The sequence below is a fragment of the Bufo gargarizans genome, chromosome 2 (assembly GCF_014858855.1).
Source record: "Bufo gargarizans isolate SCDJY-AF-19 chromosome 2, ASM1485885v1, whole genome shotgun sequence".
NCBI lineage: Eukaryota > Metazoa > Chordata > Amphibia > Anura > Bufonidae > Bufo > Bufo gargarizans.
Window position 1 is genome coordinate 192,381,623 of NC_058081.1, and position 23,730 is coordinate 192,405,352.

The 23,730-nt window shown below is 43.8% G+C and overlaps 1 protein-coding gene across 3 annotated transcripts in view; it reads left to right on the forward strand.

Annotated features, from left to right (window-relative positions):
• Positions 1 to 23,730, forward strand: part of PARP6 (poly(ADP-ribose) polymerase family member 6) — an 86,334-nt gene that overhangs the window by 13,584 nt on the left and 49,020 nt on the right. For all 3 annotated transcript variants that reach the window (XM_044279831.1, XM_044279833.1, XM_044279832.1), the window contains 3 exons: positions 9,930 to 10,024; positions 18,657 to 18,717; positions 18,957 to 19,047. In XM_044279831.1, coding sequence (XP_044135766.1) covers positions 9,930 to 10,024; positions 18,657 to 18,717; positions 18,957 to 19,047 — 247 coding nt within the window. The remainder of the gene's footprint in view (positions 1 to 9,929; positions 10,025 to 18,656; positions 18,718 to 18,956; positions 19,048 to 23,730) is intronic.

Sequence of the window (23,730 nt, forward strand, 5' to 3'; positions counted from 1 at the left end):
CTCCAGAGGAGCAGGTAAGATCAGCTCAGTACAGTTTACACAGACACCTCCTGTGCACGCGGGCACAGAGAAGCAACAAGCTGAGAGAGCCTTTTCACTGCCCCCGTGAAACAGCGCCTTCTAAGCCCGGGTAATCTGCCACCAGCTTCTCGTTTGATATAAGCCCGGTCCGCTAACGGGATTATATAGGGTGAGAAACCAACCCGCGGTAGCTTGTAACTAGGCCAAAACACGGACGTGGGGATTCGTGATCGAGATACAAGACAGCACAAGATAAAATTATATATTTAATCGCCTTAAGGGCACACTAAATGACACAATATACACAGGGTATATATACAGCGGTCTGAGGTTACAGATACAGGTGATATAGGTACAACAGGGTTAAAGGGAACCTGTCACAGGGATTTTGGGTATAGAGCTGAGGACATGGGTTGCTAGATGGCCGCTAGCACATCCGCAATCCCCAGTCCCCATAGCTCTTAGTGCTTTTATTGTGTAAAAAAAACCAATTTGATACATATGCAAATTAACCTGAGATGAGTCAGAGCTTGAAAATATGACTCTTCTCTGGTCACACAAGTAAGATATGACTCTTTTATGTTAATTTGCATATGTATCAAATCGTTTTCTTTTACACAATAAAAGCACACAGAGCTATGGGGACTGGGTATTGCGGATGTGCTAGCGGCTATCTAGCAACCCATGTCCTCAGCTCTATACACAAAATCCCAGTGACAGGTTCCCTTTAAACAGAGCAAAAGTCAGTTACTGGGTAGATGAAAGTTCCTTGGGGTTATGATGGTGGAATAGTCCTTGGCTGCAGTCACGTGGGGGTGGTGATGTCCGCGGTTTCCAGGTCTCTCCAAACACATTTGCACTATGTGACCACCTTTCAGAAAAAGACCCGCCCGCTCACTGGCACAAGCCTTTTAACCTGTAGCCAGTTCCTTCCCTCCCGGCCTTTGGGAGAGGTCCACCCTCCTCTCTGCTGGGCTGGCAGCTACTGACCCACAAAACCCTTTAGGGTTCATAGCTCCAGGTCACAGGAAGATGGTCCCAGGACCAATGGATCCGCCTGGGTTCTGGCTACAGGTAGAGTCCAAACATGGTACCGTTATTTGGTTTCTGTGGGGAGATATGTATACCTCCTTTCCCTGGCATCCTAGCATCAAGCCAGGACCACGTGGATGTTTGGCTTTGCCCCAGGATCACAAAAAGATAACCGAATTATGCCTGGGATGGACAGACGATTCATAATTTCTTATGAAATGTCGGTGCCAACATGTCTGTGGGAAAGTGATAGCTCTTGCCCAGGGCTGAGACCTCTTGCTGGGCGTTTTCCTGCTACATCTTCCTGGTGCCTGTCAGCTGGAAGAGGTATGACTCTATCCCCCTGGGGCCACCTTGAAGTCTGGACCCCGGGGGGGTTTCTCCCTTGCCATCTGACAGCAGATTGCTGGGGGTGAGAACATATTTTGCATGTACATTGACTGTGTACATGCAAAAGGTGAATTAAATGAAAATCAGGGCTACCAGTAAATGATAATCCATATTCCTCACACTATCATTTACTGATAACAACTCCTCTTTGTACACCTATCAGTGACTGACAGCTATCTATATACGCACACTTATACACAGAATGCTATTAATCACTGATAACACCTCACCCATGTACAGCTATCAGTGATTGACAGCTATCTCTGTATACACACTTACACAGAGAAAGATACCAATCACTGATAACACCTTTTCTGTGTACAGCTATCAGTGACTGACACCTATCTCTATATACAAACTTACACAGAGAATGCAATCAATCACTGATAACACCTCCCCAATGTACAACTATCATTAACTAACAGCTATCTCTGTATACACACTTAGAGAATGCAATCAATCACTGATAGCACGTCCCCTGTGTACAGCTATTAGTAACTGACAGCTATGTCTGTATACACACTTACACAGAGAATGCTATCAATCACTGATAACACCTCCCCATGTACAGCTATCAGTGACTGACAGCTATTGCTGTATACACACTTACACCAAGAATACTATCAATTACTGATAACACCTTCCTTGTGTACAGTTTGACCGATGTGATAAATCAGGGTCTGTGATTCTCAATGAAAATGTATAGAGAAATGGCCAGCTTACGATGGTGTAGCATTCATGTTGCACAGCACGGATGTCTGTACGCTTGACGTGAAAAATTTGTAAAGGAAACAGGAAGTGTACAGCGTGCATAAAAGTCTGCCTTTATGAAATGGTTAAAACATTCTCCTGAGATGAACGCAGCATCGTACCAACATGTTTCCACCAACATGGTCTTACTCATGGCTCATGTTGGCCTCATGCTGCGTTCATCTCAGGAGAATGTTTTAACCATGATTTCATAAAGGCAGACTTTTATGCACACTGGATACTTCCCTTCTACAATATTTCTCAGTCTCTATGTCAGTTTTAACTGCTACTACTAGAATTGTTACCTAGTTTTATCAGAAGGGTCTACTCTTGTTTTTACAAGTTCATACAGGATGACATTCATATGAGAACAGTTATCTCGCACAGACTGAATTATTCGCCAACTTTATTTCAGTACGGAGAGGGTGATATGCTGCTTGTGGCTCAGCCAAATATGCATGTGTTGTGAATAGGATAGGGAAGAAAGCTGCAGCGGCGTGCCCAACCCTTCTCTCCCCTGACAACTGCCATAGGAGAGAGTAGTGAGGTCCCCATACACATTAGATGGTATTCCAATCCAGCCAAAATTATACATCTGATGTATTTGGCCAGTTTAAGTTTTCATCCATATCACTGATAATGGCAGGTTTGGTCGATATTTATCTAATAAGTGTAGCCAGCTTTATAGAGGTGAATTAAGATCCCTAAAGGCTCCATTGACTCGAAAGGGCACAATATATTTCTGATGGAGAATAGCAAAGCTGTGAAAATGTTTCGTTACAATTGCAGAATAATGTGATGAGATTGGTTATTTTTATACTAGCTCTCATGTTAAACAATTGAACATAATGCATATTCTTTGCGTGCAACAGCCCAAGATCTTCAATATAAGGCCTCTTGCACACGACCATATGGCTTTTTCAGTATTTTGCGGTCTGCAAAAAACGGATCAGCAAAAAATACGGATGACGTCTGTGTGCATTCTGTTTTTTAGGGAACAGCTGGCCCCTGATAGAACAGTACTATCCTTGTCCGTTATACAGACAATAATAGGACATGTTCTATCTTAAAATGGAACAGAAAAACGGAAATCCGGAAACGGAAGGCAAATGGAGTACCTTCCGTTTTATTTGTGGAACCATTGAATTGAATGGTTTCGTATACGGAACGCAAAAAACGGAACGGAAATTGAAAAAAAAAAACTTTCATGTGCATGAGGCCTAAGGGTCCATTCACACATCCGTGTGTGTTTTGCGGATCCGTGGATCCGCAAAACACGGAGACCGGCAATGTGCATTCCGCATTTTGCGGACCGCACATCGCCAGCACTTAATAGAAAATGCCTATTCTTGTCTGCAATTGCGAACAAGAATAGGACATGTTCAATTTTTTTCGGGATCGGAATTGCGGACCCGGAAGTGCGGGACCGCATTTCCGGATCTGGACTAGACAACGTGAGGCCCCATAGAAATGAATGGGTCCGCAATTCCGTTCCGTAAAATGTGGAACGGAATTGCGGACGTGTGAATGGAGCCTAAGGCCTCATGCACATGACCGTTGTTGTGTCCCGTGTCCGTTGTTCCGTTTTCCGTGATTTTCTGCAGACTTCAGCATTGACTTTTAATGGGTCCGTGGAAAACTCGGCTAATGCACCGTTTGTCATCCGCGTCCGTGATCCGTGTTTCCAGTCCATGAAAAAAATATGACCTGTCCTATTTTTTTCACGGACAATGGTTCGCGGACCCATTCAAGTCAATGGGTTCGTGAAAAAACACGGATGCACACAAGATTGTCCGCGTCCGTTTTTTTCCAATCATTTGCATGGCAAACTAAACTTAGATTTTTTTTACTTTCCTTCATGTTTGGAGATCCTCCAAAAATAAAGGAAGACACACGGAAACAAAAACGGACACAGATCACGGAACCCCTCTTTGCGGACCGCAAAAAAATACTGTCATGTGCATGAGGCCTAAGTCTGCGCTACAATAATTATCACACATCTGTACCGTGACCCATTTTAAATGGAATCTCTCACCAGGTGTATGCTGCCCTATATGAAGACAGCATAGAGGAGCAACAGACTCCCTGACTTGCTTTTATGCTGCCCTATATGAAGACAGCATAGAGGAGCAACAGACTCCCTGACTTGCTTTTATCATGCTGTAGTGTTTTTTTTTTTTCAATCACTGTTAAGCAGCCACGGCAGGACACCAGTGCTGTGGTCCTACTATTTCAGCTCATTTATCATGTAGAGAAAGTTAATACAAGGCACTTACTAATTTATTGTTATTCTCCATATCGCTTCCTTTGCTGGCTTGGTTCATTTTTCCATCAGATTATACACTGCTTGTTTCCATGGTCACGACCACCCTGCAGTCCATCAGTGGTGGTCGTGCTTGCACACTATAGGAAAAAAGCGCTGGCCTGTCTGGTGACTGGGACTGTGGGACTGCACATAGGCTGGTGCTTTTTTCTATAGTCTGAAAGCACAGCCACCGCTGGTGGACTGCAGGGTGGTCGTAACTATGGAAACGAGCAGTGTATAATGTGATGGAAAAATGAATCCAGCCAGAAAAGAAAGCAATATGGATAATACCAAAACATTAGTAAGTACCTTGAATTAACTTCCTCTACATGATAAATGCCATTTGCTGAAGTGACACAACAACTTTAACCTCAGCTCTCGTGCCCCTTTGCAGCTGATAAAGCCTCTTTCACACTGCGGTGTGCGCACCGTTGCCGTATTGCGGACCACATTTGCGGATCCGCAATACACGGGTGCCGTTCCGTGGGCATTCCGCATCACGGATGCGGACCCATTCACTTGAATGGGTCCGCAAATCTGGAGATGCGGAATGGTGCGGAACGGAACCACAGATTGGAACCCTACGGGAGCACTACGGAGTGCTTCCGTGGGGTTTCGTCCCGTACTACGGCAACGAGCCACACACACCAGTGTGAAAGAGGCCTAAGGCCCCTTTCACACGAGCGAGTATTCCGCGCGGGTGCGATGCGTGAGTTGAACGCATTGCACCCGCACTGAATCCTGACCCATTCATTTCTATGGGGCTGTTCACATGAGCGGTGATTTTCACGCATCACTTATGCGTTGCGTGAAAATCGCAGCATGCTCCTCTTTGTGCGTTGCGGTGCGATAATCCACGCAACGCAGGCCCCATAGAAGTGAATGGGGTTGCGTGAAAATCGCAAGCATCCGCAAGCAAGTGCAGATGTGGTTCGATTTTCACGCATGGGTTCTAGGTGACAGTCTATTCACTGTATTATTTTCCCTTATTTGCCCTATCTGAGACCCTGAATCAAATGCAGGGTCACTTTTTTTTTTCAGGTTTAATAAAATCACTGTTAGGCCTCTTTCACACGGGCGTCATGTTTTTTGCCCGGATAAGAGGCGGGTGCGTTGCGGGAAAATGCACGATTTTTCAGCTCGAGTGCAAAACATTGTCATGCGTTTTGCACTCGCGTGAGAAAAATCGCGCATGTTTGGTACCCAAACCCGAACTTCTTCACAGAAGTTCGGGCTTGGGATTGATGTTCTGAAGATTGTATTATTTTCCCTTATAACATGGTTATAAGGGAAAATAATAGCATTCTGACTACAGAATGCATAGTATAATAGTGCTGGAAGGGTTAAAAAAATAAAAAAGTTAACTCACCTTATCCTCTTGTTCGTGTAGTTCCCGGTCTGTTCTTTGCTAGCTGTGGGCTTGGGCTAAAGGACCTGTGGTGATGTCAGATCACATGCTCCATCACCATGGTGATGGACCATGTGATTGGAGCATGTGATCTGACGTCTCCACAGGTCATTCAGCCCAAGCCCACAGCTAGCAAAGAACAGACCGGGAACTACGCGAACAAGAGGATAAGGTGAGTTAACTTTTTTATTTTTTTAACCCTTCCAGCACTATTATACTATGCATTCTGTAGTCAGAATGCTATTATTTTCCCTTATAACCATGTTATAAGGGAAAATAATACAATCTTCAGAACATCAATCCCAAGCCCGAACTTCTGTGAAGAAGTTCGGGTTTGGGTACCAAACATGCGCGATTTTTCTCACGCGAGTGCAAAACGCATGACAATGTTTTGCACTCGCGCTGAAAAATCGTGCATTTTCCCGCAACGCACCCGCCTCTTATCCGGGCAAAAAACATGACGCCCGTGTGAAAGAGGCCTAACAGTGATTTTATTAAACCTGAAAAAAAAAAGTGACCCTGCATTTGATTCAGGGTCTCAGATAGGGCAGCAAAAGTCTGGTGACAGATTACCTTTACAGCATATATGTCATCAGAATATGTTGTCCTGTGTAAGAATAACATAGTATGAGGACAGGCCAGCTCTCCTATTAGCCAGAATATCAAGAAATGAATATGTTAATACGCCAGGCACAGTTATGAGTTATGAGTTATATCCTCACGGGGGGGGGGCTCTCCCCGCTCCTGGCACCACTGATGGATATCTGTTGTGTATCTGCACATACACCAGACTCATAACTATGTATCCGATGTATTCTTTGATCGTTATTATTAGTTAAGCTATTTTTGTTTGTGCCATTTTGGCTAATAGGAGGACAAACCTTTCCCCATAATATGCTGCCCTTAAACAGGACTGTATAGTCTGATGACAGATCTGCTTTAAAAAATCCTGGTCAAATCCCAATATTATCTAAAGAAGAACCTATATATCATGCTGTCATAACCTTACAATCAGTTTGTGTCCCAACGTTATATTGTTATAATTTAACAAGTTAACGTTATAATGAAAGTGTCGTCAAATAAAACCTCATGGTCTCTACAAACTCTTCAGAAGATGCATGTCGGCCATAAAACATCCAATTTAATTGGTCCATCCTTTCTTGCATATGCTCTAGTTAAAAAGGTGTTTTCCAGGACTCTTCAGGATAGGTCATCAATATCTGATCTGTCTGACTTCCAGCCCCCCGCCGATCAGCTATATGAAGAGGCCGCAATGCTCCAGTAAGTGCTGCAACCTTTTCCTAGGCCAGTGACAAGACATGGCCTAGGACGGTGCTACTCAGTCCTATTCAAGTGAAAGGGGCTGAGCTGCAATATCAAGCACAGCCATTATTCAAAGGACAGCGCTATGCTTGGTTACCTACTAGGAGGCTGCAGTGATCACTAGAGTGCCCTGGCCTCTTCAAACTGTTGATCTGCGGGGGCGCCAGGTGTTAGACCCCCCACTGATCAGATATTGATGACCCATCCTGAACACCCATCAATATCAAACACCCGGAAAATCTTTTTATAAGCTTCTCAAAGGTATTATGCCCAGTAACACACTTTGCACTTTGATACAGGTTTTGTATGCAGTTATTTTAAACCAAAATGGGTCCTAAAAAAAGCTTTCACCTTCACAGTCTGCCATTTGGCTAGAAAAAAAAAAGCATCAAACCTGTGGTATAGCGTACTGTGGGATTGCCTCAATGCAAATATAATTTGGTCTGAGATGTACGCCCTTATTTGTGCTCTTATATGGGTTTCACTTCTCATGGACCTATTAGCAGCTCTTCTGAGTAGACCGTTCTGAACATTTCCAAATATAACAGGAAATTAGGATAAACCGGTATGTTTTCTTGCTGCTGACATAACAATTACTTGCTCATGGTGTACCCCATGTTGCTTATGGCACCTACTGATTCCTCATGGTAAATGATTGATTGTCTCTGCATTCTTAAAGACACCATGGGCAAATTTGACAAAATATGGGGGCCCTGGAAATCTTACTTTAAAGGGCACCTGTAAGCATATTTGTACTGGCTGACCTGTTGCATTTGGCAGCTGAAGACATCTGTGTTGGTCCCATTTTAATGTATGTACATGAGCCTATGGAAGCAACAAGGGGCGTTGTTATTACATCTAGAGGCTCTGCTTTCTCTGCTGCCCCATCTGCAGTTTGACTGCCAGGACCAGGCAGCGTAAACATCATCACCAGTGTTGGCCAGTTCGCCCAAGAACACATGCGGGCTGCCATCTTAACTCAGAAGTCCAGCGATGCACAGGTAAACGCTTACCTGTGCCTGCGCCGCGAGCCGGTCTGAAACAAATGCGGGCACCGGGAGCAAGCAGTTCTGAGAACAGCCGCCAGGGGCCTTCATCGGGCTGATCTCGGAACTGCCTGCTCCCGGTGACCGCATTTGTTTCAGATCGGCTCGCGGCGAACTGGGCAAACTTGCCATCACTGATCATCACACCTAGCGCTATCAATCAAAGTGGAGAGGGAGCGACAGTTGCTGAGAGAGCAGAGCCTCTAGGAGTAACATCAACTTCCCCATTGCTCCTAGAGGCTAATTTGCATATATTCAAACTTCATTCTTCTCAGCAATTTGGGCACATATGAATATGGGACCAACACAGATGCCTTCAGCTGCCAAGTGCACAGGTAACAGGTCAGCCAGTTTCATAGATACAAGTCTGCTGACAGATGCTCTTTAATGTTCACTGAGAATTGGTGGCAGAAGGGGGTACCCAGAGAGATGTGGTTCAACTTCAGTTATTTATATTTTACCCCCTCTTACCTATTTTCTTAATCCCCATTTCCTCACATATTTCCTTTGTGTGGGACGTGTACCCCTGTTTGCTATATGTCAGTTCTCATTAGTGTCCTGATCTAAGTACTGGCTTCATTTGGAACAATCTTACTACAGGTTTATGTCCATTAATAGGACACTATAAGCAGTCGATTTATATTGTTGTTTATTCTGTAAACTAGGTCCTTTTTTGTATTTTGCACTATAAAAATTATAAAAATCAGAACAGACCTGTAAAATCTAAACTGGGCTTTAAATCAGCCGAACACATGGGGCTACAGACAGAAGCACTCTCTCCCGACTCAGATCAGAGGTGTGTACATGTTCATTTCATTAGGGAGTGGGGGATCTCTCTTCTGTCTCCCAACAACTGATGTTGGTGGACTGTCAATATTCCCCCATACCCTTAGGCCTCTTGCACACAAAGTTTTTTTTCCCCGTTTACGTTCTGGTTTTTTTGCGTTCCGTATACGGAACCATTCATTTCAATGGATCCGCAAAAAAAATGGAAGGTACTCCGTATGCCTTCCGTTTCCGTATTTCCATTTTTCCATTCCGTTCAAAGATAGAACATGTCCTATTATTGTCCGCATTACGGACAAGGATAGTACTGTTCTATCAGGGGCCAGCTGTTCCGTTCCGCAAAAAAACTGAATGCACACGGACGTTATCCGTATTTTTTGCGGACCGCAAAATACTGAAAAAGCCATACGGTCATGTGCAAGAGGCCTTAGTCAGCTGATCCCATCAAAATCTGCAGGTTTGGACAGCATTTATCTAGTTTGTATGGCTAGCTTTAGTCCACACTTTCAAACCATTTATGTCTTATCACAGCTACATAAGCCCAGCAGTCCATAGGGACAGACCCCTTTAATTTAGACCATCTAACAGTTCCTATAAGAACCATAAAGTGTAATAGATGCTACTTTCGTTTGTAAGGTACCATTGGTGCAGCCAGGCGGCTTCTCTTGGCTAATTCACATACAGGGCAGGCTTTTCAGTGGCACACAACTGGGATGTCAGGAGGGCATGCACAGGAGCACCCTTTAGGAAATCTAAGGGACTGAATTTCCCCCTAAAATAGTAATGATCGTGTTTTTTGATTAATGTACCATAGAACAGTGTGTGCTCCATTGTTCTTACTATTTCAAATTTCTTTCCTTATTGACAGGGCACGTGCTGTGTTGATCTGTACAGACACCCACAGCTTGATGCAGACATAGAGGCTGTTAAAGAAATATATAGTGAAAGTGCTGTATCTGTAAGGTAAGCATATCTTTTCCAATGTGTTCTAGTAGTCAGAGTTTAACACCAAGTAACATTTAATAGAGGAAATACAAACAAACTATTAGGGCTCATTTAGACAACTGTATTTGTGTCCGCATCCATTCTGCAATTTTGTGGAACGTATGTGGACCCATGAATTTCAATGGGACCGCAAAAGATGTGGACAGCACATAAACTTCCATTCTGTAGCCCTGCAAAAAAGATAGATCATGTCCTTTTCTTGTCTGCAATTGCGGACAAGAATAGGCATTTCTATCATAAGGCTGGTCGCAAAATGTGCAAAGCACATGGCTGGTATCCGTGTTTTGCAGGTACCAGGAGATCGGAGAGACTGGAAACTCGTGGGTTAAATTGACACGTTCCCTGTGGATCTTATTGTGTCTGTGTTTTGGTGAATGCCACACCCCTTGCTTCAGGTGTTGCTTGTTGGTAATTTACCTTTCCTATAAGTAGCCGCTTCTCACTCTTGGAGGTGCGGTTTATAGATTTTCTTCCTCTCTTCTAACTACCGGATGAAGTAGAGTTAGCACTCCTGTTTTCTGAGATTTCTGAGTTGTGTTATCTAATCTAAGCAAGCACCTTCAATTGCTTTTCAATGGCTTTTGTCTCAAGATAACACGATGAGTTAAGAAATTTGAGTTAAGAGCTGGAGTGCTAACCCTGCTACATCTGTAGCTGGTGGGTTGTACTCTGTGGTGTTTTTGGAGATGCCAGTTTTCTACTTTCAGCTAAGTTTTGTCTTTTTTTTATTGTATTGTGTTTGTTATATTTCCTGTTGTTTGTATCTGGGCCTGAGACAGAGACTTCCATTCGTCCATCTGGGGAGGAATGCGTTGTCTCTGGTCCTAACCTAATTCCAGGGCCTTATAGGGATATAAGGGCCTAGGTATCCAGCTTATGAATATTCCTACCTTTAAGGTCTATTCATATTGATAGGTAGTTAGGGCCCGGATTAGGGTCGTTTAAGAGGTGACCTGTTCCTTCCCTAGTTTCCAGGCCCAGTTACTGTTCCCCTTCCCTCCTGTGTTCAGTGTGGAGTTTTCCCCCCACACTGATCGTGACATTATAAACCGCCGAATAACCGTCATTTTGTTGTCTGTATCAGTTCAACCATGGATGTTATCGCTGCACTAACTGGACATCTACAGGGGTAGAGACCAATGTTGGCTGATCCTAATAGTGGTTACCTGACCTGTCCTGAACCTAAAGTTGCTCTCCTGGATAGATTCTCGGGGGGGAGTGATAATTTTATTCGGTTCAGGGAAGCGTGCAAATGGTACTTTAAGCTGCATCCACACTCATCAGGGGAAGAGAACCAGAGAGTGGGTGTGAATATTTTGTTGCTTAAAGGGGACGCCCAGTCTTGGGCTTTTTCTCTGCCGACCGGATCACGTTCTCTCCAATTAGTAGATGCATTTTTCGGAGCTTTAGGTCTCATCTATGATGACCCGGACCGAACCTCCCTGGCCGAGTATAAATTACGCGGCCTGCGTCAGGGAGAGCGTTCGGCGGAGATCTATTGTTCCGAATTTAGGAGGTGGGCTACAGATACTGAGTGGAACGATCCAGCTCTCCGTAGACCGTTTTGTCAGGGATTATTTGAGAGGCTAAAGGACGCTTTGGCCTTTCATGAGAATCCTGAGTCTTTGAAAGCCACTATGTCTTTGGTTGTATGTATTTATAGAAGTCTGAGAGAGAGATCTAAAGGCCCGCTCTCTCAGGACGTTCTATTACATTACGTACCGTATTCCTTTGATTCTTTGGGTGAAGAGACTCCTGAGCTTATACCTGGGGATGAACCCATGCAATTAGGGGGAGAGACTCCTGGATCTGCTTGCAAAAGTAGAACTCGCAAGCAGGGAGTATGTTTTTTTTTTTCTGCGGTCAAAGGGGGCATTTTGTGAATATATGTCCAAGCATTCAGCGGCAAAAAGAGAAACAAAAAGGGGCGTCTAAATCCCATCTGACTATCGGAGGTGTGAGTGGGGAGTCAGAAAATGTGCATTTGTCCTTTGCTGGTAGTACCCGATTTCTCCTGACTGCCAAGGTGGTGCTAGAGTCAAAAACGGTGGGAATTGAAGTACTTATCGACAGCGGGGACTGGGTGAATCTGATTGATGTTCAGTTTGTCCGCATGCACGGGTTATCACCAAGTACATAAAAAAAAAAGACATTCCTGTATTTGCTATTGATTCTGCCCCTCTTACTCAGAGGTGCTTGTCGCAAGTTTTGCATGATATCATATTAAGAGTGGGTGACTTTCATTAGGAAGTTATCTTGTGTTTTGTCTGGGAAGGTCTCCCTGCACCTATGCTTCTGGGTTTACCGTGGCTTACCAAGCATAATCCAACTATCAATTGGCAAGCTAGGCAGATTCTGGATTGGGAGGACTATTGCATTGATAATTGTCCCAATACATCCTTTTCTGTGGTTACTACTAAGGCTGTACCCTCTTTTATATCCGAGTTTGCCAATGTGTTTTCTGAGAGTGGATGTCAGGATTTACCTTCCCATCGGGAATATGATTGCCCTGTCAATCTTATTCCCGAAGCTAAATTGCCTAAATCTAGGTTGTATAATCTTTCTCAACCTGAAAGACAGGCCATGAGAGAATATATTGCCGTGAGTTTGAAGAAATGGCACATAAGACCTTCCAAGTCTCCAGTGGCTGCAGGGTTCTGTTTTGTAAAAATGTCTAGATTTTCGTGAACTCAATCATATTACTATCCGTGATCCTTACCCTTTTCCTTTGATTTCCGATTTGTTTAACCAGATTATTGGTGCCAAGGTGTTCTCCAAGTTGGACTTAAGGGGGGCATATAATCTGGTTAGGATCAAGGAAAGGGATTAATGGAAAACGGCTTTTAATATTCCTGAGGGGCACTTTGAGAACCTGGTCATGCCTTTCGGGTTGACCGGTTGACCAATGCCCCGGTGGTCTTCCAACATTTTGTGAATGACGTCTTTCATCACCTGGTGGGGAGGTTTGTGATCGTGTATTTGGATGACATTCTTATTTATTCTCCTGACATGGAAACACATCAGAATCATGTGAGACAGGTGTTACAGATCCTAAGGGATAGGATAATAAATTGTTTGCAAAATTAGAGAAGTGTGTTTTTGCGGTACACGAGGTGCAGTTCTTGGGCTACCTGCTGTCATCTTCGGGTTTTCGAATGGATCCTGAGAAAGTCCGTGCTGTATTGGACTCTGGGATCAACCCAAAAATCTGAAGGCTCTTATGCGGTTTTTAGGATTCACCAACTTTTACAGAAAATTTATTAAGAATTATTTGACAATAGTAAACCCATAACTGACATGACTAAGAAAGGGAAGGATGTCTCTGTATGGTCTGATTTGGCGTTGCAAGCCTTTTCTGCGATTAAGGAATGCTTCTCATCTGCTCCCATATTGGTGCAGCCAGATGTGTCACAACCGTTTATTGTGGAAGTGGATGCATCCGAGGTGGGGGTAGGAGCAGTTTTGTCACAGGGCCCATCACCTGGTAAATGGCGACCATGTGCTTTTTTCTCGAAAAAACTATCCCCCGCTGAGAAAAATTATGATGTGGGCAACAGAGAGTTGCTGCCCATTAAATTGGCTTTTGAGGAATGGCGTCATTGGTTGAAAGGGGGGATTCACTGATCACAAAAATCTGGCTTATCTGGAGTCGGCGAAACGACTGAACCCAAGACAAGCCAGATGGGCCCTGTTTTTCACCAGATTCAATTTCACTGTCACCTATCGTCCTGGGATTAAGAATGTCAAGGCGGACGCCTTGTCACGTAGTATCCCTGGAGGTGGTGATTTTGAAAACCCGAGTCCCATACGGTCTAAAGGGGTGGTGATATCCGCTCTGCACCCTGACCTTGAGATGAAGGTGTTAGAGGCTCAGGGACACACACCAGACTCGTGTCCCTCTGGTAAACTATTTGTGCCACCGGAATTGCGTCACAAGGTGTTGGAGGAACATCATTGTACGGTTCTTACAGGACATCCTGTGAGTAGGTCCACTGCCAACCTCATATCTCGTAGATTCTGGTGGCGTAAGTGTGTGAAGGACTATGTATCAGCCTGTACTACCTGTGCACGTGCCAAGGTGACACATACTCGACCGTCTGGATCTTTACTTCCGTTACCCATTCCGTCAAGACCATGGACTCATGTATCCATGGACTTTATCACGGATCTACCTAATTCTTCAGAAAAGAGTTATTCTGGAGGTAGTTGATCGCTTTAGTAAAATGGTATATTTTATTGCATTACCATGCCTACCTTATGCTGAAACCCTTGCACATTGTGAAACTCCATGGCATTTGCTCTGACGTGATCTCGGATCACGGCACTCAGTTTGTTTCCAGGTTCTGGAAGGCGTTCTGTACTCGTCTGGGAATTCAACTATCCTTTTCTTCGACTTTTCATTCTCAGTCGAATCGACAACTCGGAGCACACTAATCAGAGTCTGGAGACTTGAAATGTTTTGTATCTGAGAACCAGGAGGAGTGGTCTTTCTTTTTGTCTTTGGCAGAGTTTGCCATAAACAATCGTAGTCAGGAGTCCACTGGTGAGTCGCCGTTTTTTGGGGCGTATGGGTTTCACCCGCAGTTCGGCACATTTTCCGGTTTTAATACTTCTGGTATCCCTGAGGAAGAACATTTTTCGTCATCATTGTCATCGATATGGCAAAAAATTCAAAATAACTTTAAAAATATGGGCAACAAATATAAACGTGTGGCTGACAGGAAACGTATTAATGGTCCGGACCTAAGTGTGGGTGATTCTGTGTGGCTGTTCACAAGAAACATTAAGTTGAAGGTACCTTCCTGGAAGTTGGGTCCAAGGTTTATTGGCCCATATAAGATCACGGCCATTATTAATCCTGTAGCTTTTCGTCTTGAGCTTCCTCAGGCACTGAAAATTCATAATGTGTTCCATAGGTCTTTGTTGAAAAAATATGTGGAACCTTTACAGCCATCTTCCTTGCCACCCACTCCGATCATGGTGGATGTTAAATTGGAATTCGAGATTGCGAAAATAGTTGACTCGAGTTCTCCGTGGATCCCTTCAATATCTTGTTCACTGGAGAGGTTATGGACCAGAGGAGAGGATGTGGGTGCCGGCATCCGACGTTAATGCCAATCGTTTGGTGAATGCCTTTCATAGATCTCACCCGGATAAGGTCGGTCCCACCGTCCTGGGTGCCCAGAGGTCACCCGTAGAAGGGGGGGTACCTGTCACGGATGTTCCTGTGGCAGGTACCAGGAGATCGGCAAGACTGGCAACTCGTGGGTTTACAGTGGGATGCGAAAGTTTGGGCAACCTTGTTAATCGTCATGATTTTCCTGTATAAATCTTTGGTTGTTACGATAAAAAAATGTCAGTTAAATATATCATATAGGAGACACACACAGTGATATTTGAGAAGTGAAATTAAGTTTATTGGATTTACAGAAAGTGTGCTATAATTGTTTAAACAAAATTAGTCAGGTGCATAAATTTGGGCACTGTTGTCATTTTATTGATTCCAAAACCTTTAGAACTAATTAGTGGAACTCAAATTGGCTTGGTAAGCTCAGTGACCCCTGACCTACATACACAGGTGAATCAAATTATGAGAAAAGGTCAATTGTAAGTTTTCCTCCTCTTTTAATTTTCTCTGAAGAGTAGCAACATGGGGGTCTCAAAACAACTCTCAAATGACCTGAAGACAAATATTGTTCACCATCATGGTTTAGGGGAAGGATACAGAAAGCTGTCTCAGAGATTTCAGCTGTCTGTTTCCACAGTTAGGAACATATTGAGGAAATGGAAGACCACAGGCTCAGTTCAAGTTAAGGCTCGAAGTGGCAGACCAAGAAAAATCTCGGATAGACAGAAGCGACAAATGGTGAGAACAGTCAGAGTCAACCCACAGACCAGAACCAAAGACCTACAACATCATCTTGCTGCAGATGGAGTCATTGTGCATCGTTCAACCATTCGGCGCATTTTACACAAGGAGATGCTGTATGCGAGAGTGATGCAGAGGAAGCCTTTTCTCTGCCCACAGCGCAAAAAGTGCCGCTTGAGGTGAGCTAAAGCACATTTGGACAAGCCAGCTTCATTTTGGAATAAGGTGCTGTGGACTGATGAAACTAAAATTGAGTTATCTGGCCATAACAAGGGGCGTTATGCATAGAGGAAAAAGAACACAGCATTCCAAGAAAAACACCTGCTACCTACAATAAAATATGGTGGTGGTTCCATCATGCTGTGGGGCTATGTGGCCAGTGCAGGGACTGGGAATCTTTTCAAAGTTGAGGGACCAGCAGATTCTGGAGACCAATGTCCAGGAATCAGTGACAAAGCTGAAGCTGCGCCGTGGCTGGATCTTTCAATAAGACTACGACCCTAAACACTGCTCAAAATCCACTAAGGCATTTATGGAACAAGTACAACGTTCTGGAATGGCCACCTCAGTCCCCAGACCTGAATATAATTGAAAATCTGTGGTGTGACTTAAAGAGAGCTGTCCATGCTCGGAAGCCATCAAATCTGAATAAACTTAAGATGTTTTGTAAAGAGGAATGGTCTAGAATACCTTCAACCAGAATTCAGACTCTCATTGGAACCTACAGAAAGCATTTAGAGGCTGCAATTTCTGCAAAAGGAGGATCTACTAAATATTGATTTCATTTATTTTTTGTGGTGCCCAAATTTATGCACCTGCCTAATTTTGTTTAAACAATTATAGCACACTTTCTGTTAATCCAATAAACTTTATTTCACTTCTCAAATATCACTGTGTGTGTCTCCTATATGATATATTTAACTGACATTTTTTATCGTAACAACCAACGATTTATACAGGAAAATCATGACGATTAACAAGGTTGCCCAAACTTTCGCATCCCACTGTAATTGACAAGTTACCTGTGGATCTTATTGTGTCTGTGTTTTGTTAAATGCCACACCCCTTGCTTCAGGTGTTGCTTGTTAGTAATTTACCTTTCCCATAAGTAGCCGTTTCTCACTCGTGGAGGTGCGGTTTATAGATTTTTTTCCTGTCTTCTAAGTAGCTGGTGGGTTGTACTCTGTGGTGTTTCTGGAGTTGCCAGTTTTCTACTTTCAGCTGTCTTGTCTTTTCTTATTGTATTGTGTTTGATATATTCCCTGTTTGTATCTGGGCCTGAGACAGAGACTTCCATTCGTCCATCTGGGGAGGAATGGGTTGTCTCTGGTCCTAACCTCATTCCAGGGCCTTATAGGGATATAAGGACCTAGGTATACAGCTTATGAATATTCCTACCTTCAAGGTCTATTCATATTGATAGGTAGTTAGGGCCAGGATTAGAGTTGTTTAGGAGGTGACCTGTTCCTTACCTAGTTTCCAGGCCCAGTTACTGTTCCCCTTCCCTCCTGTGTTCAATGTGGAGTTTTCCCCCCACACTGATCGTGACATCACCCAAGCCCTTCTCATGGCTGCTGGCTGGATACCAAATAATCTGATGCTCTTAACATTAATGCTCAGAGAATTCTGTACTTATGCTCCTTGCCAACAGCCTCAGGTGCCCTCTTTAACTTAACTGTATCACCGTCCTCAGGACAGTGATACAGTTGAATACTGTGGCATGGGAAACAGTATTTTGTGCTGAACTGTGGTATTTTGTTCTTCTGAAGCAGTATTTTGTGTTGCATTGTAATATTTGGTTCTGCTGGGGTGGTATTTTGTGGTATGCGATGGTATTGCAGGCACCGTCGACTTCTGTTGCCCCCGATACCTGTGATGCCCTGTCTTCTGTCAATTTGGACTTTCCTACAACATGGGCCCACCTATAGTTTTTTTTCTAGGGCCACTTTAAGTTCCCAGTCCTCCCCAGCCTGTATGGAGACTCACTGGAGGCACTCTATGGTATGGAGACCTCTTTGCATATTCGTTTCCCATACAGGGCTGACTCTTTAAGGACATTCAGCACCGTGCCTAAATCAGTATGAGGGTAAAGGTCAGAGAGAAGGGCACAAGGCAGCAGCTGAAGAACCCAGAGGGTCATACTGAGGTTAGATGTGTTCAGCCTCCAAGGTATTGTAAAGTCATATTCTAAACATAGTGGTAAAGAACACTTGCAAGACCTCGTGGTGCTCCACCAAGTGTTAACTTGCTAATTTTAGGAGCCATGGTCCACTGTCCAAACAAGGGGGCATCTACTAGAAACCTGTGCATACAATGGTGTATACAGTAACTGCAAAACATACTTCCCACACCAATAATTCCCAATAAAATTTAAAAATCTACCCATTCAAGTGTTGTAGCACAGACAGTACAGTGGCATATGGAGACTGAATACATGTAGTGCAGAAGTAATGCTTGAAGGAGAGAAGACCTCTGAAATACAAGTGGTGTACGTGAGCCCTTCGGATACAGAGGACATTGACGGGGTTGTCTCATGAAGATGACCCCAGTTCATGTCTCCTTTCTATTAAGGACATATGCACCCTCTGCTTTAGTTCCCAATCCACAGTTTTTGTGTCCTAGAGGAATAGTTTAACAATTCAGGTACCCATTATAAAGCTCCTTGTATGTTATGAACCTCACCTTTACATTTCCAATCATGCACCAATTTCTCCTTCACAGAGAATATGGGACCATAGATGATGCTGATATTGACTTACACATAAACATTGGATTCCTGGATGTAAGTCTGCTCACTCCATTATTCCAGTTCTTTAGGTTATCTAACATTTATGCATTTATTTGTATTTAATTCTTTCTTTAATTCATCCTCTGTTTCCAATTATTTATCATCATAGCTAAAAAAGAAAGTTTCTCAGTGTAGAAAAAACTTACCTTCATTCACCTACCATCTTCTTATTCCATTTTTTTTTCCACATTCAAGCAGTCATATCAATAACCGTTCCCTCTTTATTTTTTCAGGAAGAGGTAGCCACTGCCTGGAAAGTAATCCGAACAGAGCCCATAGTCCTGCGCCTACGCTTTTCCCTCTCTCAGTACTTGGATGGCCCTGGTCAGTGATCCTTTGTCTTTGTAAAATGTTTTTACAATATTTACATTTTTAGGCTTTCCATTTTATTAAAGGGGTTATCTCATGATTAATGTAAAACATGAGAATCACACATCATATAGTACATAGAACCAGTCCTGTACCTCACATGGATCCAGAGATCTCCTCATTCATTGCTCCAGCTGCTCTAATTTATTTTAAGCTGGCAGATGACAGGGCGTGTCCTTTCTACTGCCGCTCAGGGGATGAGTCCTTTCTACTGCAGCTCAGGGGATGAGTCTTTTCTGCTGCAGCTCTCACCGTATCTCAGCAAAGGAGACAGTGGAAGGATGGCACTGAGCATGTGCATTTAATTTAGCAAGGTGGACAGAGAAATAAGAAAAAGAACAAACAGCAGGTGGCACTTTACAGACACATTTTTATTTAATAACTCAGTGGCTATACTAAGCTTTTATTTAGAGTACTTTCACACTGGCGTTTATTCTTTTCTGGCATAGAGTTCCGTCCTAGGGGCTCAATACCGGAAAAGAGTTGACTTTTCAGGATGGAGATACCGTTTTATCTCCGTCCAAAATTCCGAAACACTTGCCTTGCATTAAAAATACTGCAATACCGGAGCCGTCCTTCTGGTCTGCGCATGCGCAGACCTATAAAAATTTGGGAAAAAAATAGAAACTGATCTGTTTGTCCGTATGACAAACGGACAGATGGATCCGTTCTTGGAATGCATTTGTGAGATGGATCCGCATCCGGATCCGTCTACAAATGCTGTCAGTTTGCATTCAGATTGCCTGATCTGGCAGGCAGTTCCGGCGACTGAACTGCTTGCCGGATCACTCTGCCGTGATGCATACAATGGGGGACATGTGAGGCAACAATAAAATATCACTTCATTTGTTCAAGTCGTCTGGATATTACTGCAATACTCTAGAGGCCCTGATTCATCGTTTCTATGTTACTATGTCAACAGTAAATCATACAAAGTTACTTAATTAAGGACATGATAGATGGACATAGTCACCTAATATCCAGTTCAGAGCAACTCCAAAGCATGTTCCCTTGGAGATCTTCCCAATTCATTCTTCTGTTTTGTCACTTTTTTGTATATTGTTTCTACCTATCAGTTTGAAAGGATAAGATGATAAGATGATTCTTTTTTATTGTAAATGGAAGAGTTTTAAAATTTTCTTTTATTTAAAGGAATATATTGTTCCCAGTACATTTGAAATCACATTTTGGTATAATGAAGTCAGGGGCTATGCACATGACTATATTTTTCTTATGTATGTTAGCGTTTTTACAGTCGATATAGTAATGCCTTACGGAGCTAAATTGCAGTGTAAAGCAGGACAATGTGTCTCTACATCAGTGTATGAAGCTGACACAGAGACACTTACTGTACCTGAGTGCACGGAACAGGTCATGGCGGCATTACATTGTGTTGGTGACTGAGAGGGGGAAGATTCAGGTTCATCTGCAGAGCTGAGAGAGCAGAACTCTACATCAGAACTGGGGGCTCAGTACTGGAAATGAAGGGTTCACTTCACACCCAAAACACATATGACTGACAGTACAGTCACTTCTCACCTAAAGTCATGATTTCTGCAGAAGCCACACTCATCATCCTCTACAAGTTTCTTGTAGAGGAATTAAATACTGATTCCCGTGACACAGGGCACTAAAGTTTCTCTGCTGGGCGCTAGGCAAGCCAATCAGCAGCAGGCTCTGCAGGTGTAATTAGGAGGCGCGGACCTTTTGTCCAAGACCGGGCCCCCTTCCTCCAGGGGCCCTATAGCAGTTGCATTGTCTGCCTCCGTTGGAGGTACACCACTGACTGTACCTCTTAATTTATTTTTTTCCGTAGAATCTGTATATGGCCCCATGCACACAATCATATCCATTTTGTGGTCTGCAAATCACGGAGCCGCCAAAAATATGGTTGTGGTTGCATCCAGATTGTATTTTTTGTGGACCCGTTGACTTCAATGGGTATGTGGTCCGGAGATAGTTTGTATCAATACAAAACTTTCCCCTATCCACAGAATCTGGGACCAAAACTGATCATGAGAACTGGATCCTGTGTCCCAGTGGCGTAACTAGAGTTCTATGGGCCCCAGGCCAAACTAAGAATTGGGGCCCCTCACCCCATTAACCTGCAACCCCATTACCCCGTCCCCTCCCATCGTCACTCGCTCTGTGTGTATATCATTTGGCCCCCACCCAGACTATATATATTTCACTTGGCCCCCACCCAGACTGTATATATTTCACTTGGCTCTCAGACTGTATATATTTCATTTTGACCCCTGTATATAATTAAATGACTGGATTCCCCTGCCCCCCTCTCACTCTGTATAGATTTTATTTATTTGTGGCCCCCTCTTATATGGCTGGTGCAGGCCCCCCTTTCTAAATTCAGTTCATAGGGCCACAACCAGGTGCCCCCGCCAGGCTGCCACACTCTCTGTATAGATTTTATTTTCTTTTTGTATAGATATTTTCTTTCATAGTGTCGGGTGCCTAAAAAAAAAAAAAAAATACTTACCTCTGCTCTGCTCTGTTTTGCTCTGCTCCTTGTTCGGTCCTCCCGTCTCACTGGCAGCATCATCACGTCTTCCCGCGAGACCCATGACCTCTAGCGCCGGGTCTCGCTGACATTGATAGGCAAGGCAAAGCAAAGCGGAGACGGACTGGGATGGCTAAAAGCACTTGCGTGCCCCCGCTGCCGGGCCCGGTCGCACCCTCTGCGACCACGATCGTTACGCCCCTGCTGTGTCCCTTTATTAATGAAGTGGCAGGTTGAGCAGGCACATAGCTACTCTGTTCACTCTCTATGGAACTACTGGAGATAGCCGAGTACAATGCTCAGCTATTTCCAGAAGTCCCATAGACATTGAATCAAGCAGAAGGGAACATGGTTGAACTATCATTCCATTTCTTTGGTGAATATCATGATCATGGGGGACCCAGCAGTCCCCACCGATCAGATACTTATCCCCTATCCTGTAGGTAGGGGATAAAAATAAATAAACTGAGCTCTAAAACCAAGAAAGGCCATCACTATCTGATCAGCAAGGGTCCGACACCCTGCACCCCCTATCCTGTTTATTATGAAGATTCATAAAAAGGCTCAGACACACCACTATTTAATATACACTGACTACTTTATTAATTGCAAGGTATCAAATGTACAGTAGAACTTCTCATTAGAAGACAGGGCACTGGTCTTAAATGTGGCCCTGTTAATGATGGGCCTTCCACTCATGAAGAGTCGGGCATTCAGCACTCAGGAGAGGAAAAAACCCCAGTGGAGGAAACCTCTAGGCAAATATGGCTAAAAGGACTGCCCTTCCCCTAGGCAATAGAAGAACAACAATGGCACGTGACAAGGAAGGTAGATTTTTCCTTGAATCAATGGTGAATGTCAAGTGCATTGACGTCTGCAGAGACCAAGCCTGGAATCTGCCTTTTGATGCAGCAGGAAATTCACTTCTTTGGTGAATACATCTGACTGCGGAAAGCCCGGTGAATGACAAGTGCAGTGGTGATTGCAGAGCCCGAGCCCGGAATCTGCCTCTTAATGCAGTAGGAAACTTACATCCTTGGTGAATACATCTGTCTGCGGAAAGTCAGGTGAATGTCAAGTCCAGTGGTTATTGCAGAGACCAAGCCTGGACCTCCTATACACAATGCAGCTAAGCTGCAGTGACTGATCATAAAGCACAATGAACTTTACAAGTCAATGGTGTTATTCACACATCTTTTTTTTCCCATCTGTGTGCCCAATCAGAGAAACAGAAATATAGCTTGTGAAGTATCTAAACTAACTCCTTCCCTTTTTCTTTTCTCTCTGCTTATCATGTGCATGTTTTTTCTTCCTACACAGGCAGATATGCTGGCCAGTAAACAAGTGCCACTCAACAATATTGATTGGTGATTGTAAACTTGCATTCACAATATCATATAATATGGGGATGAACAATTGGTTATATGATCATTTAAGGGGTTCTCTGAGAATGGTTTAAAATGCATGTGTTGCCCAAAAACCGTAGGGAAAACGCATTAAAAACGCAATGATGAAAAGATAGATTCCAGTCCAGGCTTTTGAGAGGACCTATGATGATATAAAGGGCATGACGTTTTAGCAGGAATATGGCCACTGAGGAAGGGGAGTGAAGTCCCCAAAACGCGTCTGGCGTCCATATCCCTGCTTTGACAAAGGATCTGGACACGATTGGGAGAATCTAAACAAGTTTAAATTTGGAGCACTCCAATTTTTCTCATTGTGAGTATACCTCACCGAAATGCCGGAACAGAACCACGAAACCTCACGATATCTCTAAAGGGATCACGTGACACATACCAGAGAAGCGAGGATGCCGGGAAACAGCTACAACCGTGCGGTGAAGGTAGGAGAGCAGGATAACGCGATTGCCGGGCATCGATACATACCGGTAAGTGACATCCCCCCTAACACCGAGCACTACGTGATATTGCTGTTATTATTAGATCCTTGAAAGAGGCGCTCTGCTCCACAAGGAACAGACCGCAAACAGACGGACATTTGGGAACCCTGAGTGTCCGGATGGACAGTATGAAAAGAAAAAAAGATTTAAAGGCCCAAGTGTCCAAATGTTAAGATGAACTGTGCCGAGCATTGAAGTTAGAGAAGCGGTATGTGGACAA